At 40.7% G+C, this 19,876-nt stretch overlaps 1 protein-coding gene across 2 annotated transcripts in view; it reads left to right on the top strand.

The window, feature by feature from the left end:
* The window catches only part of RAB2A (RAB2A, member RAS oncogene family), a 90,686-nt gene extending 85,630 nt beyond the window's left edge, over positions 1-5,056 (top strand). For both annotated transcript variants that reach the window (XM_062188458.1, XM_062188459.1), the window contains exons 7-8: positions 1,781-1,849; positions 3,824-5,056. In XM_062188458.1, the coding sequence (XP_062044442.1) occupies positions 1,781-1,849; positions 3,824-3,919 (165 nt within the window). In that variant the 3' untranslated portion in view covers positions 3,920-5,056. The remainder of the gene's footprint in view (positions 1-1,780; positions 1,850-3,823) is intronic.
* The last annotated feature ends 14,820 nt before the right edge of the window (positions 5,057-19,876 follow it).

Below are 19,876 nucleotides of genomic sequence, written 5' to 3'. Positions count from 1 at the left end.
TGGCAAGTTCAGCAGTCAAATATTTCCAGTGTAGAAAAGACAAAAGGTATGATTTGTTCCTTCTGTGAACCCTGTTTACTTTCTAAAATTTGAATTAGATGTATATCAGTGGTAGTGGAGATAGCTCTCTTTCATGAATTTTCATAGAAAACTAATTGAAAATGACCTTATTTATAATATTGGTTAGTACAGTTATCTATGATCTCCTAAACCTTTAGTTTAGGATCTATAAGAATTTGTATATCTCTGAAGCACTGGTATTATTTCTATAAACTATCTTCATATTATACAGCAAGTACAGGATGTGGATAAATTATGGTGTTTATAGAACTAAGTTGCTCTGCAATATTCTGACACTTTCTTTTGTCAACTTAGTAGTATTAGAGTGAAATTTTATAGATAAAAATTGAGATAAAAATTTTATAGATAGAAGTTGAGCTGCCGTTTGTCAAAAACATCCTTTGATTCTTTCTCTTTTTAACCATATATTGTCATACATTATTATGGCAAAAGCAGCCCAATGTAGAATTGTCCTCCAAAAGTAAGCTTGTAATATAGAGATCATGTAATTTATGTAATCCACATCTGTTTTTCTCAGGTGTGGTGTTCTCACATCGTAATACTCTCTTTTCTCCCTATGGTTATAGTTTTCTCTTTTAAGATACAGTACACATACCATAAAATTTGCCCTTTTAATGTATGGTTTTTAGTATAGTCACAAAATTGTGCAACCATCACCACTAATTCCAGAACATTTTCATCACCCCCAAAACAAACCCCCTACTCATTAGCAGTCACTCTGCATTTCCACCTACCCCCAGCCCTTGGCAACAAATAATATGCTTTCTGTCTCTATGGATTTGCCTATTCTGAACATTTCACATAAATGGAGTTGTACTATATGGGGCCTTTTGTATCTGCCTTCCTTCATTTAGTGTGATACTTTCAATACCATCTACATTGTTGCATGAATCAGTACTTCATTCCTTTTTGTGACTGAATAATATTCTATTAATAATTCCACATTTTGGGTTGTATTCATCAGTTTATGAATATTTGTATTGTTTCTGCTTTTTTGGTTGTTTTGAATAATGCTAATGCATCCTTGCTTTATTCTGGATCTTAGGAGGAAATCTTTCAGCCTTTAGGTGAACATTGAGTATGATGTTAAGTGTACTTATTTTTTGCTTTTGTTTTATAAGGTTTATTTATTTATTTGAAAGGCAGAGTTACAGAGAGGCAGAGAGAGAGGTCTTGGATCCACTGGTTCACTCCCCAGAGGGCTGCAATGGCTGGAGCTGTGCCAATCCAAAACCAGGACCCAATAGCTTCTTCCGTGTCTCCCTGTGGGTATAGAGGCCCAAGGACTTGGGCCGTCTTCTACTGCTTTCCCAGGCCATAGCAGAGAGCTGGATCGGAAGAGGAATAGCTGGCTCTTGAACCAGCACCTATACTGGATGCTGGCACTGTAGGCTGTGACTTTACTAGCTGTGCCACAGCGCCAGCCCTGTTAAGTATGTTTTTTTTAGATGATGTTCATCAGATTGAAGAAGTTTCTATTTCAAACTTGTTGAATGTTTTTATCATGAGAGGGTATTGGATTTTGCCCTATGCTTCTTCTATGTCTATTGAGATGATCATGTGGTTTTTGTCCTTTATTTGATGCATTATATCAGTTGATAGTCCTATGTTAAACATTAGGATATTCTGCAGAGATTTCATATGATGTTCTTTTATTGTTGTGGTTTTAAATAATATGAACCAATCTCTTATATTTCAGGCATTTATTAATACAGCAAAAGAGATTTATGAAAAAATCCAAGAAGGAGTCTTTGACATTAATAATGAGGTATATACATAAAAATATTACTGGCTGATACTAATATAGAATTTCCCTCTATATTTAGATTCATGATTTGATATTTTTAAGTACTGAAATGCATCCATGATTATCACTTAACATATTGGCTTATGATCATCTAACTGAAATCTATGCATAGTTTAATAATGTGTATGTTCTAATAGGATATAACTTCATCTGTGAAAATGAATTAAAGTAAGTGGCCCTACCAATTTCTTAAAAGCAATGGAAAATAATATAAATCCCCCAAAAGCAAAGAAAATCCACTTTTCATCTAAGTCCATATGGTGTCATCTGCTTTGGGGAATAATGTTCTAGTGTGTAAATGCATGTACTGTGTCACTAATGCAAGATGCTCTCTGTTTTCTCATATGAAAGAGGGAAATACCCAATCTGGAGCATATTCCCAATATAGCATAGCATGGTTTCAGAAGACTAAATTAATGTACAGAATTGGCAGTTGGCACTTAGCTTTTTGTACAGTTATTTTGAGTCTGGTTGGTTGACATAACTAGGATAAAATGTGATGCTTTGAAGCATATAATTCAGTGTTCACTGAAGGCCATCATTTTGACCTAAATCCCCACTCTTCATTTATCTATATTTACTTCAAAACATTTATTGTGGGTGTAGCATGTGATTTACTTTTACATAAATATCTTTGCTGTTCGATAGTAAGACTTCTGGCCTCCGAGAGAAAATCCCTGGTTGCTGCCCAGCTGCACTTAGAAAAGCATTACGTTGGGAAGCCACTGCAGATCTGAGACTCCTACTATGTGCTCAGGGGTCTTGGCTAAAACAAACAGCAGCTTACCTGAGGTTTCCAAAAAGTACTTAATTTCCTCACTCTTCTTAACATGGAATAATACTCATATAGGCTCTAAATCCTCTTCTAGACTTACGGCAGTACTTCTTCAGTTAATTTAAAGGTGACAGCATTCAGAGACTAATGCCAAATAAATTGAACAGTAATTGGGCCTCTGTTTAAAAGGGCATGTTCATTGTTTCTGTCTGGTTTCATATAGTAGCTGACTGCTTTACTGTGCCTTATGCAGCTTTGATTGTAATGTGCTGTCAGGAGCCAACAGGCCGTGCTATTTATTTGGCCTATTGCCAAGTCTGACTCCTTGCTTCCTCAAGAAGTTGCTACCAGCCCAGAGGGGGCAAAACCAATGAGCCATAGGGCATGCTTTTTATTAAAGAGGAGTCAAAAGAGCGAAAAGAAACCACATCAGCTGCTGTCAATACTGAGCTAGTGCCAGAAACCCCAAGGCTACTACTGTTGCAGAACAACTGCCAAGCACTATAAATCTGAGATTTACTGTGACGTAAAGTTTCCTTAAGAGCTTAATTTTTGAAGCTACTGTATTACTTTTCTCAATGTGTTGTATTTTTAGGTAAAATCCACTTGAGGGAGTGAGGGTTAAGACATAAGTGTGAGTTTGATGAATGAAAGAACTATTCTGTGTGTGGGTTCTTGGCAAGCTGCCATGTCTTTGGGGATCATAGAAATTATTGATGACACAGAACCCTCATGTGCCCTTAGCCTGTACAGCTGATTCAACATGGAACAGAAATGCTGTGCAGAGAAAAGATTTTATGTTGTAGACGGCATGGGCTTTGGATAATTTTATCGTTTAAAGATTGCTTTCAGCGATTGTTTTAGATGATTTCTCCATTATGAGAATTCCCTGAGAAACAAGCATTCCAGTTTCTGTTTACCTTGTATCTAGTATGATAAAGAATGATTTTCAGAAACATTTGTTGTTTTAGAAAGAAGAAACATTCCCTAAGAGGTATTGTTTTAGTCCTTGCTAAAAGATACTTAATATGTCTTTCTAAATTGGTAAAATTGTGTCATTAGGAATTAGCTAGAATATTAAAAAACAAACCCAGTAAATTATACAGGCTGGTTGGGTCTGGTTGTATTTATATTTATGATTCTGTTCTCTTTGATTTCAGGCAAATGGCATTAAAATTGGCCCTCAGCATGCTGCTACTAATGCAACACATGCCGGCAATCAGGGAGGACAGCAGGCCGGGGGCGGCTGCTGTTGAGTCTGTTTTTACTGTCTCGCTGCCCACTGGGGCCCGCTCACTTATTCTTTCACCCTCTCCTCCTGTTCAGCTGAGACATGAAACTATTTGAAATGGCTTTATGTCACAGAAGACTTTAATCCTTCAAATTCTTGTATAACTTTGAATAAATGGTTCATGTTCACTTAAAAAGACAGATTTTGGAGATTGTATTCATATCTATTTGCATTTGATTTCTAGGTCAATTGATGTGATTATTTTTGTTAAATGTTGTCTTGTGCCCTTAACTACAAACTGAATTGTATTAAACACTACAAAGTCATCTTGAGTATTTTAAATCGGTTTATGTAGTTAGGTTTCCCAATACCTGTGGTTACCTAATGTTTAATATTATAGAACTGTCCTCAGAAAGTTTGTCAATTTTCAAGGCTGTATGGAAAAACAGAACTCTTTTAATTCTGTATTTATCATTTACTTTCTGTGTATATATAGTTTAATAACTTGCTTGGGTGTAATTTGCCAAGCTTGAATTCTTTAATGCATTTGCATAAATTCTATACTGTTTAGAGCTTAAAGCTACAGAAGCATTGTTAGGAATTGCTTGGACACTGAATTTTAAACTTTTTGACATTGTTAACAAGCATGTTCATCTTTTCTTGTCATTAGTCCAAGGAAAATATGCTTAATGTATATTACTAAAGGCTGTGTACGTGTTAACCTGTTTTAATGCCAAAAGTTTGCTATTTGTCCACAGTTTCCTTAAGACCTCTTCAGAAAAGGATTTGTTTGCCTTAATGAGTACTGTTGGGTTAAAACACAGTATAATGAGTGAAAAGGGCAGAAGCAAGAAATCCCTACCTATGCGCAACTCTTAAGAAGAATGAGTATCCACATTTAGATGGCACATTATGAGAACTTTAATCTTTCCTTAACACAATAATGTTTTCTTTTTCTTTTATTCACATGATTTCTAAGTATATTTTTCATGCAGGACAGTTTTTCAACCTTGATGTACAGTGACTGTGTAAAATTTTTCTTTCAGTGGCAACCTATAATCTTTAAAATATGGTAAGCATCTTGTCTGTTTTGAAAGGGATATGACAATAAATCTACCCGATGGAAAATCCTGTTAAAAAGTAGAAAAGGTTTAGTAATTTACTCAGTGTGGTGGTTTTATCTTTTTTTCCTTTTTTCCCCTTCGTCTATAATGAAATTGTTACAGCAGTGCAAAATAAAATCCTATGTATAAAAGTGTTCTTTTTTTTATTATACCACATTTTTAAATGTATTTTTAGTCCATTTAAAACTTTAACATGTATTTAAGCATTTTTTTAAAGGTCAGAATGTTTAACACTTGCCCTTTTTAAAAATTTTGCTAAAATCTCACTATATTGAAATTATTCATGTTGATGTTGTAAGCAAGTATTTTGTCCTCAGCACAAAGGAATATTTATGCCTGTAAGAAGTTTCATAAAAGTACGAAACTAACTACTTTCCACTTACTCAATGACTTCAACTTTCTGTGGGCCTTTCCTGAAGAGTCCACAGTACTCTGTCAAGTCTTTGACATTGCTCTTCTGGGAACTCACCACCTGCTATCATAGTTTTAACCAGCCCCTGGAGGGCGCAGGGAAAGGTGAGAGGAAATTATGAACTTTTTTCCCCTTCTGAATTGACTGATCTTACTTATCACTCTATTTACTGATGAAAAGAAAAGGCTAAGACAACTATGGCACATTCTGCTCTATACCAAGAAGGAAACAATTCTTTGGGAATTATTTTTAAACTGTTGTTAACTTTTCCAGAAGCTTAATCTGTTTCTTTTCCATACTGCCTTTCCTAATTATTTTATAAATTGAGTATAAAAAGAGAAGCTAATGGTAAATAAACAGCAACAAATGAACACATGTATTTTTAATCTGTAAGAAAAGATGGAACCCTCAACTTGAGCTCCTATAGAGCAGCCTTAAGGTGCCTCAGTCTGGAGTGACAAGAGCAGGTGGTAGACTTCTCTACAGCTCATAACTGCTCTCTTTATAAATCTAATCTACCGCCAAGAAATGTATGTTACAGACCAAAGCAGTGTCGCTGTGATTTCCACTCTATCCCTGGAACAGATAATGTGAAATAGATCTCTACAATTGAATCTTTAATACTAGAATTTAAATTTAAAAATTTTTTTTTTACTTCTTGATTTGAAAGGTAGAGTTAGAGAAATCTTCCTTCTGGTGGTTCACTCCCCAAATTGCCGCAACAGCCAGGGCTGAGCCAAGCTAAAGCCAGAAGCCAAGAGTTTCTTCCGGGTGTCCCATGTGGGTGGCAGGGGTCCAGGCAGTTGGGCCATCTTCCATTGCCTTCCCAGGTACAGTAGCAGGGGGCTGGATCATAAGTGAGGCAGTCAGGACTCAAACAGGTTGCCCATATGAGATGCCAGCGTTGAAGGTGGTGGCTTAACCTGCTATGCCACAATGCTGGCCCCCTAAAATTTACATTTTTAATTGATATTTGATAAGTTTTTATGGCATCTGTGAGCATGTTTTAATAGCCAGAAAATCAGGCACTGAAAAAAAATTTTTTAATGTTTCAACATATTCCAAAATTGTAATCTTCATAAAGACTCTGTTACCATTTTGTCCTCGCATATAATTAGATGAAACCATTAGTTCAAACTATATATGGGAGCCGAACTGGATCTTCACAGTTGTTTTGAAGGATATTTTAAAATAATCCATTAACAGAAAAATAGTTCTGATTTATCTGCTAATGATTAAAAGGGTAATAGGTAAGCAAATGGTATCAAAATATTTGTAATCAAAAAAATTATTTCCAGCTTTTGAACACACTAAGTATTTTTTCATAGGTAAAGAAGCCCCATCTCAGTTGAGTAAGGTTGGCAATGTGGGGCTAAACTGTATGAGCTAAAAATAATGCCCCCCCCCAAAAAAAAAAAAAAACTGTTTCATAGTAAGAATTTGCTACACAATTAGATCAATATATCTACCTATGTTTTAAAGAGTTTAGATTACTTTGGTGTTCACATTAAAATAAAGCCCTATCTTCAGTGTACTACAGTATTACTTGAAGTCATCATAGGGAACTTTATTTTTAAAGTGCCCATGTATGTATTAGTGTTCATTAGTTTTGCAAAATCATGAGGCCAACTCTTGAAAGTTGAAGTACAAAGGATGAAAAACCGTAATGGAAAAAATGAGCAGATAATTCACTAAAGAAGACTTTCACATAGCCCAAAAATATATTTTAAAAATTCATACATGATGGGGCTGGCATTGCACAGTGGGATAAGCCGCCATCTACAACTCTGGCAAGCCATTGGGTACTGGCTCAAGTCCTGGTTGCTGCACTTCTGATCCCTCTCTCTGCTAATACACCTGGGAAAGCAGCGGAAGATGGTCCAAGTCCTTGGGCCCCTGCACTCATGTGGGAGACCCCCCATGGAGCTCTTGGCTTTGGCCTGGCCCAACCCTTGCTGTTGCAGCCATTTGGGGAGTGAACCAGTGAATGGAAGATCTCTTTCTATAAATGTCCCTCTCTGTAACACTGCCTTTCAAATAAATAATCTTTAATTTAAACATGAAATGATGGATGTTAGTTTGCTTCACTGTGGTAACCCTTTTTACTGTCTATGTATTTCATAATATACTGTATACCTTAATATACATAATAAAATTTACTTTTGAAAAAGTTCAAATGTGGGGCAGGCATTTGGTGCAGAAGTAAAGACGCCAGTTGGGACCCCCACATTCCATATTAGAGTGCCTGCGTTACTTTCCTGGCTCCACTTCCAATTTCAGCTTCCTGCTTATGCACACCCCTGGGAGGTAATGACTGAAGTGCTTAGGCCTCTGCCACCCATTTGGGAGGCCTGGACTGATTTACACACTTCTGCACGGCCCAATTCTGGCTTTTATGGGCATTTGGGGAGTGAACCAGTGAATGGAAAAATTTCTCTCTCATTTTCTTCCCTCTCAAAAATGAGAATAAGTAAATTTTAAGAAGCAATTGTTTTTAAAAATCCAAACAAGTTAAAGCCAAGATACCATTTCTCTCCCATGAGATGGAAAAATTTAAGAGCAGGATGACACCACATTCTGTTGGTGAAGCACTCCTCTTGAGCTGGTGGAACTGCAAACTGCAGCTACCTTTCTTGGGATTGGGACTTGGCAATATCCAATAAAACTCCATGTAAATTTAGTGTTGTCCCAACAACCCCACTTAGGAATCTTCCCTGGTAATACTCTCCAACAATGCAAAAGTTCACATTCACATGGTTACTCCGCAGCATTGGTTGTAGTTGCAAAGCAATATAAGTTACATATATATATATATATATATATATACATATATATGTATATAGAAGAGTGATTCAGTAAGCAATGTACAGCCACACAGTGGAGTCCTTTGCAGTTTTTAAAAAGCTTTTTTTAAAATGTAAGTTCTCTAAGAACTCTGATTTCCCAGATACAGTAAATGAGAAATGCAAAGCACAAGAGTACCTGCGATTTACCATCCTTTGTATACAAACAACACAGTATAGGAAAATATATGTGCGTCTGCTATTTGTGCCGAAGAAACTCAAGAAGAATAAACCGAAGACTAAGAAGATTAAGAAAAGGGTAGTCAGGATGAGGAGAGGTGACATTTCTGTCTCAGTATTCATTTTGTATAACATTCAGAACTATGGTAATGTTTCCCATACCCCAGATACAATTAAAATCAACTGTGATGTGCAGGAACTTGATGTACAAACTAGTGAAGGAAGTTAATTACTACAAATGAGTAACTGCCATACTGATGTGAGAAGAAAGAAAACCTGCATGGATGATAATAGCATTTCTATACTGTAAGGCCAAAGACAAAATGAACTATGCACAAGTATCTTCATAGTTAAAGGATATGGGTTAGCATTGTAAAACTGCCTTTTGCATAAACTTAAGACAGCAAATAAGAAAATGCATTATGGCTGACCAAAGGTTCTCATTGAGAAAGGAGTTGCAAATAACAAAGTCTTGAAGTGGTGTTGCAGATCTGGACTCGTTGATTCTATTTTCTGTAGAAATGCACAGCTTTAGAAATACAGCTGGGTCTGTGAATATACATACGTTTATTTCCCAGCTTTGTCCATAGACCGGACCCAGAAGTAAAGGCTGCCGTAGCAGTGAGCACACCTATTGCTGTTACTGCCATCTAGTTGGTTTCTAAATATCATTCTCAGTGGATATTGAGCTTTTTTGAAGAAATGGTTGATTCCTAGGCTGGGGCAGCAGAATTAGAAAATGAGCTTGGATGGGCTGGGACTGGCAGAGCAGGTAAAGGCACCACCTGCAGTGCTGGCTTCCCATATGGGCACCAGTTTGAGTCTTGGCTGCTCCACTTCTGATCCAGCTCCCTGCTAATGTGCCTGGGAAAGCAGCAGAGAATGGCCTAAGAACTTGGGCCCCTAAACCCACATTGGAGACCCGGAGGAAGCTCATGACTCCTGGCTTCGGTCTGGCCCAGCTCTGACCATTGCAACCATTTGCAAAGTGATCTAGCGGATGGAAGATCTCTTTGCCTCTGTCTCTCCCTCTAACTCTGCCTTTCCAATAACATTTAAAAAAAATTTTTTAAAGAAAATCTTGATGCCAAGGAAAAATAAGGAAGTGCTCATGGGATGACGAAAGAGAGGAAAGGCATGTCAATGGATACACAAGCCAGCATACTGCTTCATATCATCAACTTAAACAACTAATGCTAGTAATGGCTCGTAAACTATGGAATGGAATAAATGTCCATGGGTTTATATTGATAAAAATGATTGACTAAGTGAATGGGGGAGCAGCTCTTACATTAGAACACCAATTAGTAGAGAAGGTATGATGTAAACAAAAAATCAGCACAATTGATACTAAAGGGATAAATCAATGAGTATAATTAGTGGGCAAAGTATGACAAGAAACAGAACACGGATAGTCAAAGGTATCTCTCCGTGGGGGCCAGCATTTGATGTCAGCATCCCATACCAGAGTACCTGTGTTTGAGTCCCAGCTCTGCTACCTATACCAGCTTCCTGTTAATGTACACCCTGGAAGGCAGCAGGTGATGGCTCAACTACTTGAGCCCCTGCCACCATGGTTGAGACCTGGATTGAGTACTGGGCCCCTGGCTTTGGTCGGACCCAGTCCCAGCTGTAGCAAGCATTGGAGGAATGGACCAGCAGATGGAAGCTATTCTCTCTCTCTCTTGCTCTCTCTTAGAAATTAATAAAAGTTGAAAAAATTACCTCCCCACAAGATGCTACTACAAAAGGAAAAATACTAACTTGGTGGAAAAAAACCTAGCAGACGTCACCTTCATCATGATCAGTCAGACATGAAGACAGTGTGTACCTTCTGGGGGCGTGCACTGAGAACACAATCCCCTGGTATTGCCAAAGAGATACAGCTTCCACCTACTAAGGAAACATCAGACACCCAAGTGGGGCAACATTCTACAAAGTAAATGGCCAGTGCTCTTCACCCATGTCAAGGTCATGAAAGATAAAGAATGAGGAGACAAGTTGGAGGAGATAAGGAGACACGACAACTGAATGCAATGCAGTGCTGGCTGGGTCCAGGAAAGACCATTAGTGAGAAAACTGGCAAAATAATAAGTCTGTAGACCAATAGTATTTGATATTTTGTTTTATTTTTAAAGGCAGAGTTACAGAGAGGCAGAGAGAGAGATCTTCCATCTGCTGGTTCACTCCCCAAATGGACGGAACAGCCAGAGTTGGGCCAATCCGAAGCAAGGAGCCAGGAGCTTCCTCCTGTCTCTCATGTGGGTACAGGGGCCCAAGGACTTGGGCTATCTTCCGCTGCTTTCCCAGTCTCAAACCAGCACCCATATGTGATGCTGGCACTGTATTAGCGTTGGCCCCTAATATTTGGTTGTTAATCAGTGCTAATTCTTTGGCTTTGACAACTGTTTTATGGATACATAAAAGTCTAACCTTAGTGGGAAAATAATTGACAATATATGGAAACTGCTGTTTCTAAAACTTCTCCAAGTCTAAAATTTTTAAAGGTTTTATTTGAAAGGCAGATTTAGAGGAAAGACAGGGAGAGATCTTGTATCCACTTGTTCACTACCCAATTGGCTACAATGGCCAGGGCTCAAACAGGTCAAAGCCAGGAGCCAGGAGCTTCTTCCAGGTCTCCCAGGTAGGTGAAGGGACGCAAGCACTTGGGCCATCCTCTGATGCTTTCCCAGGCACATGAGCAGGGAGCTGGATCTGAAGTGGAGCAGCTGGGACTGGAACTGGTACCCATACAGGATGCTGGAACAGCAGGCTGCAGTTTAACCTACTGTACCACAGTGCTGTCTCTAAAGTTATTTTGAAATAAGTTAAAACATAATGAAGCCTACAAAATTCAGTGTTGGAAATATAATGATAGTGGCTTTGTTTTTCCTTCTACTAATGCTAACTTCTTGCTTCATGCAATTGTTTCTGTGTACAACTACTTCCCTCATAACTAGCTAAAAGAAGACTTTCTCAAAGGAAATATTCTTTCCCAAATTCTTATAAAATATTTTTTGAAAGATTTATTTATTTATTTGAAAGTCAGAGTTACACAGAAAGAGGAGAGGCATAGAGAGAGAGAGGTCTTCCATCTGATGGTTCGCTCCCCAAATGGCCGCAACGGCCAGAGCTGCCCCAATCTGAAGCCAAGAGCCAGGAGCCTCCTCCAGGTCTCCCACGAGGGTGCAGGGACCCAAGGACTTGGGTCATCCTCCACTGCCCTCCTGGGCCACAGCAGAAAGCTGGATAGGAAGTGGGCCAGCCAGGTCTCAAACCAGCACCCATATGGGATGCCAGCGCTTCAGGCCAGTGTTAACCCACTGCACCACAGCACCGGCCCCCAAATTCTTATAAAATATACTAGAACAAAAGCACCTCCCTTCGTTGGACTTGGAATCCAAATTTTATTTTTCATGGATATTAAAACAGAGACTTTCAGAAGAATTTCATTGTTACCCTATTTTGAGTGTATTAATTGTAAGAATCTTACAGATTTTTTTTTTCAACAGAGATTCCAACCTCTCCTTTTCTAATGCTTATTTATTTTTGTCTGTTGGGGGGAGAGGAGAGAGAGATCTTCCATCCAGTGGTTCACTCCCCAGATGCCCACAGTAGCCAAAGCTTGACCAGGCTGATGGCAGGAGCCCAGGACTGCATCTGGTTTCCCACGTGGGTGGGTGGCAGGGCCCCAGGCTCTTTAGCCATCTCCTGCTGCCTGCCAGGGTCCATCAGCAGGAAGCTGGATTGGAAGTAGAGGAACCAGGACACAAACCAGGCGCTCTGATATGGGATGTGAGAATCCCAAGCAGCAGTTTAACCTGCTATACCACAGTGACTGCCCCCTACAGACTTTTTATTAATCCGGTGTATAAGTTTTTTCTATTGCTGCTGTTATAGATTTCCAGAAATGTGACTTTAAGAAGAAAAATAACATCTGACAGTCCTGGGGTCAGAAGTACCACAAAAGCAAGCTCTTGGCAGGATTGTAGTCCTTTCTGCAAGTGTTAAGGAAAATCTATTTTTCTTGCCTTTTCTGGCTTTGGAGGGTGGCCAGCATTCCTTGGCTTGTAGCCCCCTTCCTCCCTCCACCTTGAAACCACCAGTGGTCAGGTGAGTCCTTCTCTCGTCACATCACTCTGAGAAGGAGCTGAAAACTATCTGGTAAATGAAATCTGCCCCCAGACACTTACCAGCAAATGGGGGAAGATCAGAGCAACCCAAAGGCCATGTGGGTGGGTCAGTTCCCTATGCAAAATAGAGTTTATCTGCTATTGGCTGAGCCACGCCCCAGCCCCAGATGTTACAGAAAAGGACATCCTGTTAGTGGGAAAGGTGAGAGGCTGAGAGATCAGAAAGCAGAGTTACAAGACTGATGGCAGCAGTAGAACAAGCAAAAGCACGAATGAACATCAATATTCTGACAGTGGTAAGAAGGAACAGATTAAAAGCCTACAGGGAGGAGAGTGAGCTGTGTGTGTAGGGAAATGCTGGAGGCAAAAGTAGTTCACAGATGATTTTTTGCATTTTAAAAGCTCCTGAAAATATTATGGTGCCCAGTACAGCAGCAAAATCATTGATTCCAATATTCCTCTCAGAAAAAAAAAAAAAAGATATTTCACAATTTGATTAAATGTCTCAAAAATAAGTGAATAACCTATGTTTTGGTTGAAGAAAGATGGCACAGAAAATATGTATTCTTGTAATTTTATGTACAGAGAGAGAGAGAGTGAGCACTGCTGTCCACTGATTCACTCCCCCAAGTGCCTGCAGCAGCCGGGACTGGGCCAGCCTGAAGCCAGGAAGCAGAAACAAAATCCAGGGTCTCCCACATGGATGTCAGGAATCCAGTTACTTAAGCCATCATCCCTGCCTTCTAGGGTCTGCATTAGCAGGAAGCTGGAGTCAAGAGCCAGAGCTAGGGATTGAACCCAGGCACTTCCAATGTGGGATGTGGGCATCTTAGTCACTAGGCTAAACACCTGCTCCGAGGAAAGCAATTGAGAGATCATCATAAGTGATTAGTCTGACTACTTGCTACTTTGCAAAATACAGTTGTCTAAATAAAAACCAAACTTTAGGGTCTGGCGTTGTGGTGTAGCAGGTAAGGCTACCTCCTGTAGTACCGGCATCCCATATAGGTACCAGTTTGAGTCCCAGCTGCTCGCTCGCTCTCTCTCTCTCTCTCTCTTTCCCTGATTTTCCAATAAATAAATAGATCTTTAAAAAAAAACTTTATTTCTTGAAAAATAAGTTTTTAAAATACCTCTGTCTCTAGTGCAATACTAATTAGAAAGCTAAACAACAATGTAAGACAGCAAGTGCTAGCTGTCTGTTAGAAGCCACTTGGCCATGGACTTGGCGTTCCAAATTTTAGGACCTCTGAGAACATACCCTGCCCCCTCTTGGAAGCTAGGGCAGAGCTCTCATCTCCAAGCCACCTTGTATTATGCTTGTCCCTGACATGCAGTGCTTAATCAACCCCACCACACGGCCCTCCACCCCAGCCCTGAGGCTGCTATTAGATGCTACTGAAGTCAATTTCCAGAAAGAAAAGCTTTGCAGAAGTCTTGAGAACTTTCACAGCAGTGGCTTTCTTGCTTTGCAAAATCCAGGTAGAACTTTCCTCGCCTAGAAGCCTGTCTGGCTCCCAATTTTAATAGACATAAACGCGGAGCCACACCTTCACATTCTGCATCTCCTCCTTATTAGTGCCAAAGTGGTCTCCAGTGCGACAATGCTGAAGAAACACCTCAAATAGTGCCAGGCAAGGAGACTCAGTAAATGTCATCGATGATAAATTCAACTACATTAAAAGTCAGAATCTCCATTCAATAAGAGAGATGATTTAATGATTTAATAGCTAAGACCTGGAACCAACCCAAATGCCCATCAACACTAGACTGGATAAAGAAATTATGGAACATGTACTCTATAGAATACTATACAGCAGTCAAAAACAGTGAAATCCAGTCATTTGCAACAAAATGGAGGAATCTGGAAAACATTATGCTGAGTGAATTAAGCCAGTCCCAAAGGAACAAATATATATTCTCCCTGATAGGCAACAACTAATTGATCACCAAAGGGGAAACCTGTTGAAGTGAAATGGACACTATGAGAAACAATGACTTGATCAGCCCTTGTCCTGACTGTTGATGTGCAATGTAATACTTTATCCCTTTTAGTATTTCTTTTGTTCTAGTACTATTGGTTGAACTCTGTGATTAACACACAATTATTCTTAGGTGTTTAAATTTGACTGAAAAGTGATCCCTGGTAAATATAAGAGTGGGAATAAGAGAGGGAGGAGATGTACAATTTGGGACATGCTAAATCGGACTTGCCCCAAATGGTGGAGTTAGAAACGTGCCAGAGGATTCCAATACAATCCCATCAAGGTGGCATGTACCAATGCCATCTCACTAGTCCAAGTGATCAATTTCAGTTCACAATTGATCACAATGATTGGTCTAAGAGTCAAAGGGATCACACAAACAAGACCAGCGTCTGCTAATACTAACTGATAGAATCAAAAAGGGAGAGAACGATCCATCATGGGAAGCGGGAGACACAGCAGACTCATAGAATGGCAGATGTCCTAAATAGCACTCTGGCCTCAGAATCAGCCCTTAAGGCATTCGGATCTGGCTGAAGAGCCCATGAGAGTATTTTAGGCATGGAAAGCCAAGACACTCTGGAAAAAAAAAAAAAAAAAAAGAAGACCTAAATGAAAAGTCTCTGTGAGTGAGATCCCAGTGGAAAGAACGGGGCCATCAAAGAAGGAGGTACCTTTCTCTGAAGGGAGGAGAGAACTTCCACTTTGACTGTGACCCTATCGGAATAAGATCGAAGTCGGTGGACTCAAAAGGCTTCCATAGCCTTGGCTACTCGTGACTAGAGCCTAGGGAGGTTACTGACGCCATAAGTCAACAACAGGAGTCACTGTGTACTTACTTCTCATGTGGGATCTGTCCTTAATGTGTTGTCCAATGTGAAGTAATGCTATAACTAGTACTCAAACAGTATTTTACACTTTATGTTCTGTGTGGGTGCAAACTGATGAAATCTTTACTTAATATATACTAAATCGATCTTCTGTATACAAAGATAATTGAAAATGAATCTTGATGTGAATGGAATGGGAGAGAGAGTGGGAGATGGGAGGGGTGCAAGTGGGAGGGAAGTTATGGGGGGGGGAGCCATTGTAATCCATAAACTGTACTTTGGAAATTTATATTTACTAAATAAAAGTTCAAATAAATAAATAAAAACATGAGCCACAGAAAAATATTTGAAACACTTAATTAACATGGGTGTAGGATTTAAAATATGTGTCTTTTTTTGCCGGCGCTGCGGCTCACTAGGCTAATCCTCCACCTTGTGGCGCCGGCACACCGGGTTCTAGTCCCGGTCGGGGCACCGATCCTGTCCCGGTTGCCCCTCTTCCAGGCCAGCTCTCTGCTGTGGCCCGGGAGTGCAGTGGAGGATGGCCCAAGTGCTTGGGCCCTGCACCCCATGGGAGACCAGGATAAGCACCTGGCTCCTGCCATCGGATCAGCGCGGTGTGCCGGCTGCAGCGCGCTACTGCGGCGGCCATTGGAGGGTGAACCAACGGCAAAAGGAAGACCTTTCTCTCTGTCTCTCTCTCACTGTCCACTCTGCCTGTCAAAAATTTAAAAAAAAAAGTGTCTTTTTTAAATTCTAACAAATGAGCAACACACTCGAACACACACTTCACAAAAAGGGAAATCAAAATTGACAATAAATACACAAAAGAGGTGTTCAACCTCAGTAGCAATCAAGAAAGTAAACACTTAAACTTCACAATGAGACAGTCACAATCCATGAATTGGCAAAAAGATAAATAAATAATTATAATCTGACAATGTCAAGTGTTGGAATCAAAGGCAATCCTCATGTGCTACTGAGAGGAACACAACCGTTTGGGAAAACAGCCTCGCAGTTCTCTTTCTGGGGAAATGCCCTAGAGAAACTCAGTCACGTGTGCACCACAATGTGCGTGGTGTTGTAAGTCATAGCCCCAAACTGGATGCAACCCCAACATTCATCAGTAGAAAGGAGCAACCATACGTATATTCACAGCAATAGAAATGAGTTGACCCACAGCCACTCAGCAACAAAGAAGAATTTTGCTTGTGAAAAAACATGGAGTGGTAGGCATATAGCAAAGCAGTTCAGTCACTGCCTGGGATGCCTGTGTTCATGTCAGCTGGTTTGAATCCCAGCTCCTCTGCTTCTGGTCCAGCTTTCCTAAAGCCTCCTGAGGCAGCCGATGTTGGCTCCTGTGCCTGGGTTCCGGCCACCCACATGGGAGACCCAGATGGAGCTCCTGGCTGCTGGCTTCAGCCTGGCTCAGCCCTAACTATTGCTGCCATTTGGGAAGTGAACCAGTAGATGGAAGATCTCTCTCCATATGTCTACCTTTCAAATAAAAATAGAAATTTTGAAAGGAAAGAAAAATAAGAAAGAAATTCAGAATCACTTCAATAACTCTAAAGGAAATTATCTCACACGTCAGGCTGTTGGTGACTTCTAGCAGGGCAAGAGGGGCTTCAGTGTAGGAAGGCACACAGGGGCTTCTCTGGTACCATGTTCGGTTTCTTGACCTGAATGGGAGCTCCATGGATATTTGCTTTAAAAAAGATATATGGGGGGGAGGGGGATGGCACTGTGATGCAGCAGGTTAACACCCTGGCCTGAAGCGCCGGCATCCCATATGGGCGCCAGTTCAAGACCCGGCTGCTCCACTTTCAATCCAGCTCTCTGCTATGGCCTGGGAAAGCAGTAGAAGATGGCCCAAGTTCCAGGGCCCCTCCACCCTGTGTGGGAGACCTGGAGGAAGCGCCTGGCTCCTGGCTTCGGATCAGCGCAGCTCCGGCCATTGAAGCCATCTGGGGAGTGAACCATCAGATGGAAGACCTCTCTCTCTCTCTCTCTCTCTCTCTTTCTCTCTGCCTTTCCTTTCTCTATGTAACTCTGACTTTCAAATAAATAAATAAATCTTTTTAAAAAAAGATATATTTGAGGCCAGTGCCATGGCATAGTGGGTAAAGCCACCAACTGTGGAGGAGTTAAGAGTCCTGGCTGCTCCAATTCCGATCCAGCTCCCTGCTAATGTCCTGAGAAAGCAGCACAGGATGGCCTCAGTAATCTCCTGGGAAGACAGAGGAAGATGGCCCAAGTCCTTGGGCCCCTGCACCCACATGGGAGACCCAGAAGAAGCTCCTGGCTCCTGGCTTCAGATCGGCACAGCTCCAGCCATTGCAGCCATTTGGGGAATGAACCAGAGGATGGAAGATCTCTCTTTCTCTCTCTCTCTCTCTCTCTCTCTCTCTCTCTATATATATATATATATATATATATATATATATAACTCTTCCCTTCAAATAAATAAATAAATCTTGAAGAAAAATATTTATTTGAAAGGCAGGGTTATAGAGAGAGAGGGAGAGACAAGGAGAGATCTTCCATCCACTAGTTCACTTCCCAATTGCCTGCAACAGCTGGGACTGGGCCAGATTGAAGCCAGGAGCCAGGAGCCAGGAGCTTCACCCAGGTCTGCCACATGGATGCAGGGGCTTCCACTGCTTTCTTGGGCACAATAGCAGAGAGCTGGCTCAGAAGTGGAGCAGCCAGGATGTGAACAGGCACCCACACGTGATGACAACATTGCAGGTGATGGCTTTAGAACTACACCTGTATTTCTTTAAATGTGTGTTTTATGCTCTTTCCCGTAAGATTTGATCTCCATTCCACAATGATGCTGTCTTGTGTATTGCCCTCCACATGCAAATGCATGAAGTTTACCTTATGCAGGAGTTGTGCTCCCCGCCCCCCAAAATATGTTGAAATCCTAGTTTCAAAATCTGACCAGGTTTAGAAATAGGACCATTGCAATTTGTTTAGATAAGATCAACTGGAATAGGGTGAACTGCTTATTTAGCTATGATTAGCGTCCTTGTCAGAGCCAGCCATGTACAGCAGACACACAGAGAAAACACCATATGTGAACCAAGGCAGAGACCAGAATCAGGCAGCTGTAAGCCCAGGCAGGCTGAGATTGCTGGCAACTGAATGGAAGTGAGGAAAGGCCAAGGAAGGCTCGTCTGACAGGCTTCAGAGGGAGCCTGGCTTGCGGAGACCTGACTTTTGGGCTTCTGGCTACAGAGCAGTGCAACAATAAATTTCTGTTCTTTGAAGCCACAGCTGCACCTGTGATGGCAGCACCAGGAACCTGACACCCCCTTAGGCCCTGTGAGTGAAGATGTGAACCCGCGGGCTGATGGGAAGCTAATAGCACCTTCACTGTGTAGCACCTGCTATGCTCATCCTGAGAGAAGCAGAGTTCCTCTCTACCAATATGACTTTCATATCATCCAGCCTCATGATCATTTAGACTCCAAGATGCTATTCAGAACATCAGAGACTACCGCACAAGCAATTTCCTGAAAAATCACACGTAAACCCATAGAAACTTCCTGACGTAATATTAGCCATGCAACGAGTAAGGGGCTCACACCCAGAATCCAACTTAAAATTGAAGCAGAGGGCCTGTGGCCTACCCGGTTCTCTCCTCTGTGGTGTGGGGCAGTGAGTTAAGTTGCTGCCTGAAATTCCAGGAGCTCTTATCAGCTGCCTTTCAAATAAGTAAAATAGATTTTAAAAGAGTAATTAACAAGTTAATTAACTATTTAGAGATAATGGCAGTCATTCCAGAAACACCTCTGTTTTTTTGGTGGAGGGAGTATATTTCCTTTGGGTAAATTCCCAGGAGTAGGATGGCTGGATCATATGATAGGTCTATGTTCAGTTTTCTGAGATATCTCCAAACTGATTTCCACAGTGGTTTTACCAGTTTACATTCCCACCAACAGTGGATTAGGGTACCTTTTCCCTCACATGCTTGCCAGCATTTGTTGATTGTTGATTTCTGTATGAAAGCCGTTCTAACTGGGGTGAGGTGAAACCTCAGTGTGGCTTTGATTTTCATTTCCCTGATGGCCAGTGATCCTGAACATTTTTTCATCTGTTGGTTGGCCATTTGGATTTCCTCTTTTGAAAAATGTTTAAGTCCTTGGCCCATTTCTTAACTGGGTTCTTTATTTTGTTGTGGAGTTTCTTAATCTCTTTATATATTCTTGTTATCAATCCTTTTTCAGTTGCAACACCTCTGTTTTGAGGAGCTCTGTTTTCAAGATATGAATTGAATTTTGCTTCTACATTTCCAAATTCAGTGCATTTTAAGGAGGAAAGTTCTTCCTGTTTCACATTTGTTTGAACAAATCTAAGGCATTTTACACTTTCTACTAACTTGCATTTTCATCAGTTATTTTTATTTTCCAAATGCTTGATTTTTCTTCTATCTATGCATCTGTTAGTTAATTATCCTTAAATAGTAG

This window comes from Lepus europaeus, chromosome 4, assembly GCF_033115175.1.
Source record: "Lepus europaeus isolate LE1 chromosome 4, mLepTim1.pri, whole genome shotgun sequence".
Taxonomy (NCBI): domain Eukaryota; kingdom Metazoa; phylum Chordata; class Mammalia; order Lagomorpha; family Leporidae; genus Lepus; species Lepus europaeus.
This window is presented reverse-complemented; position numbering and strand designations above follow the sequence as displayed.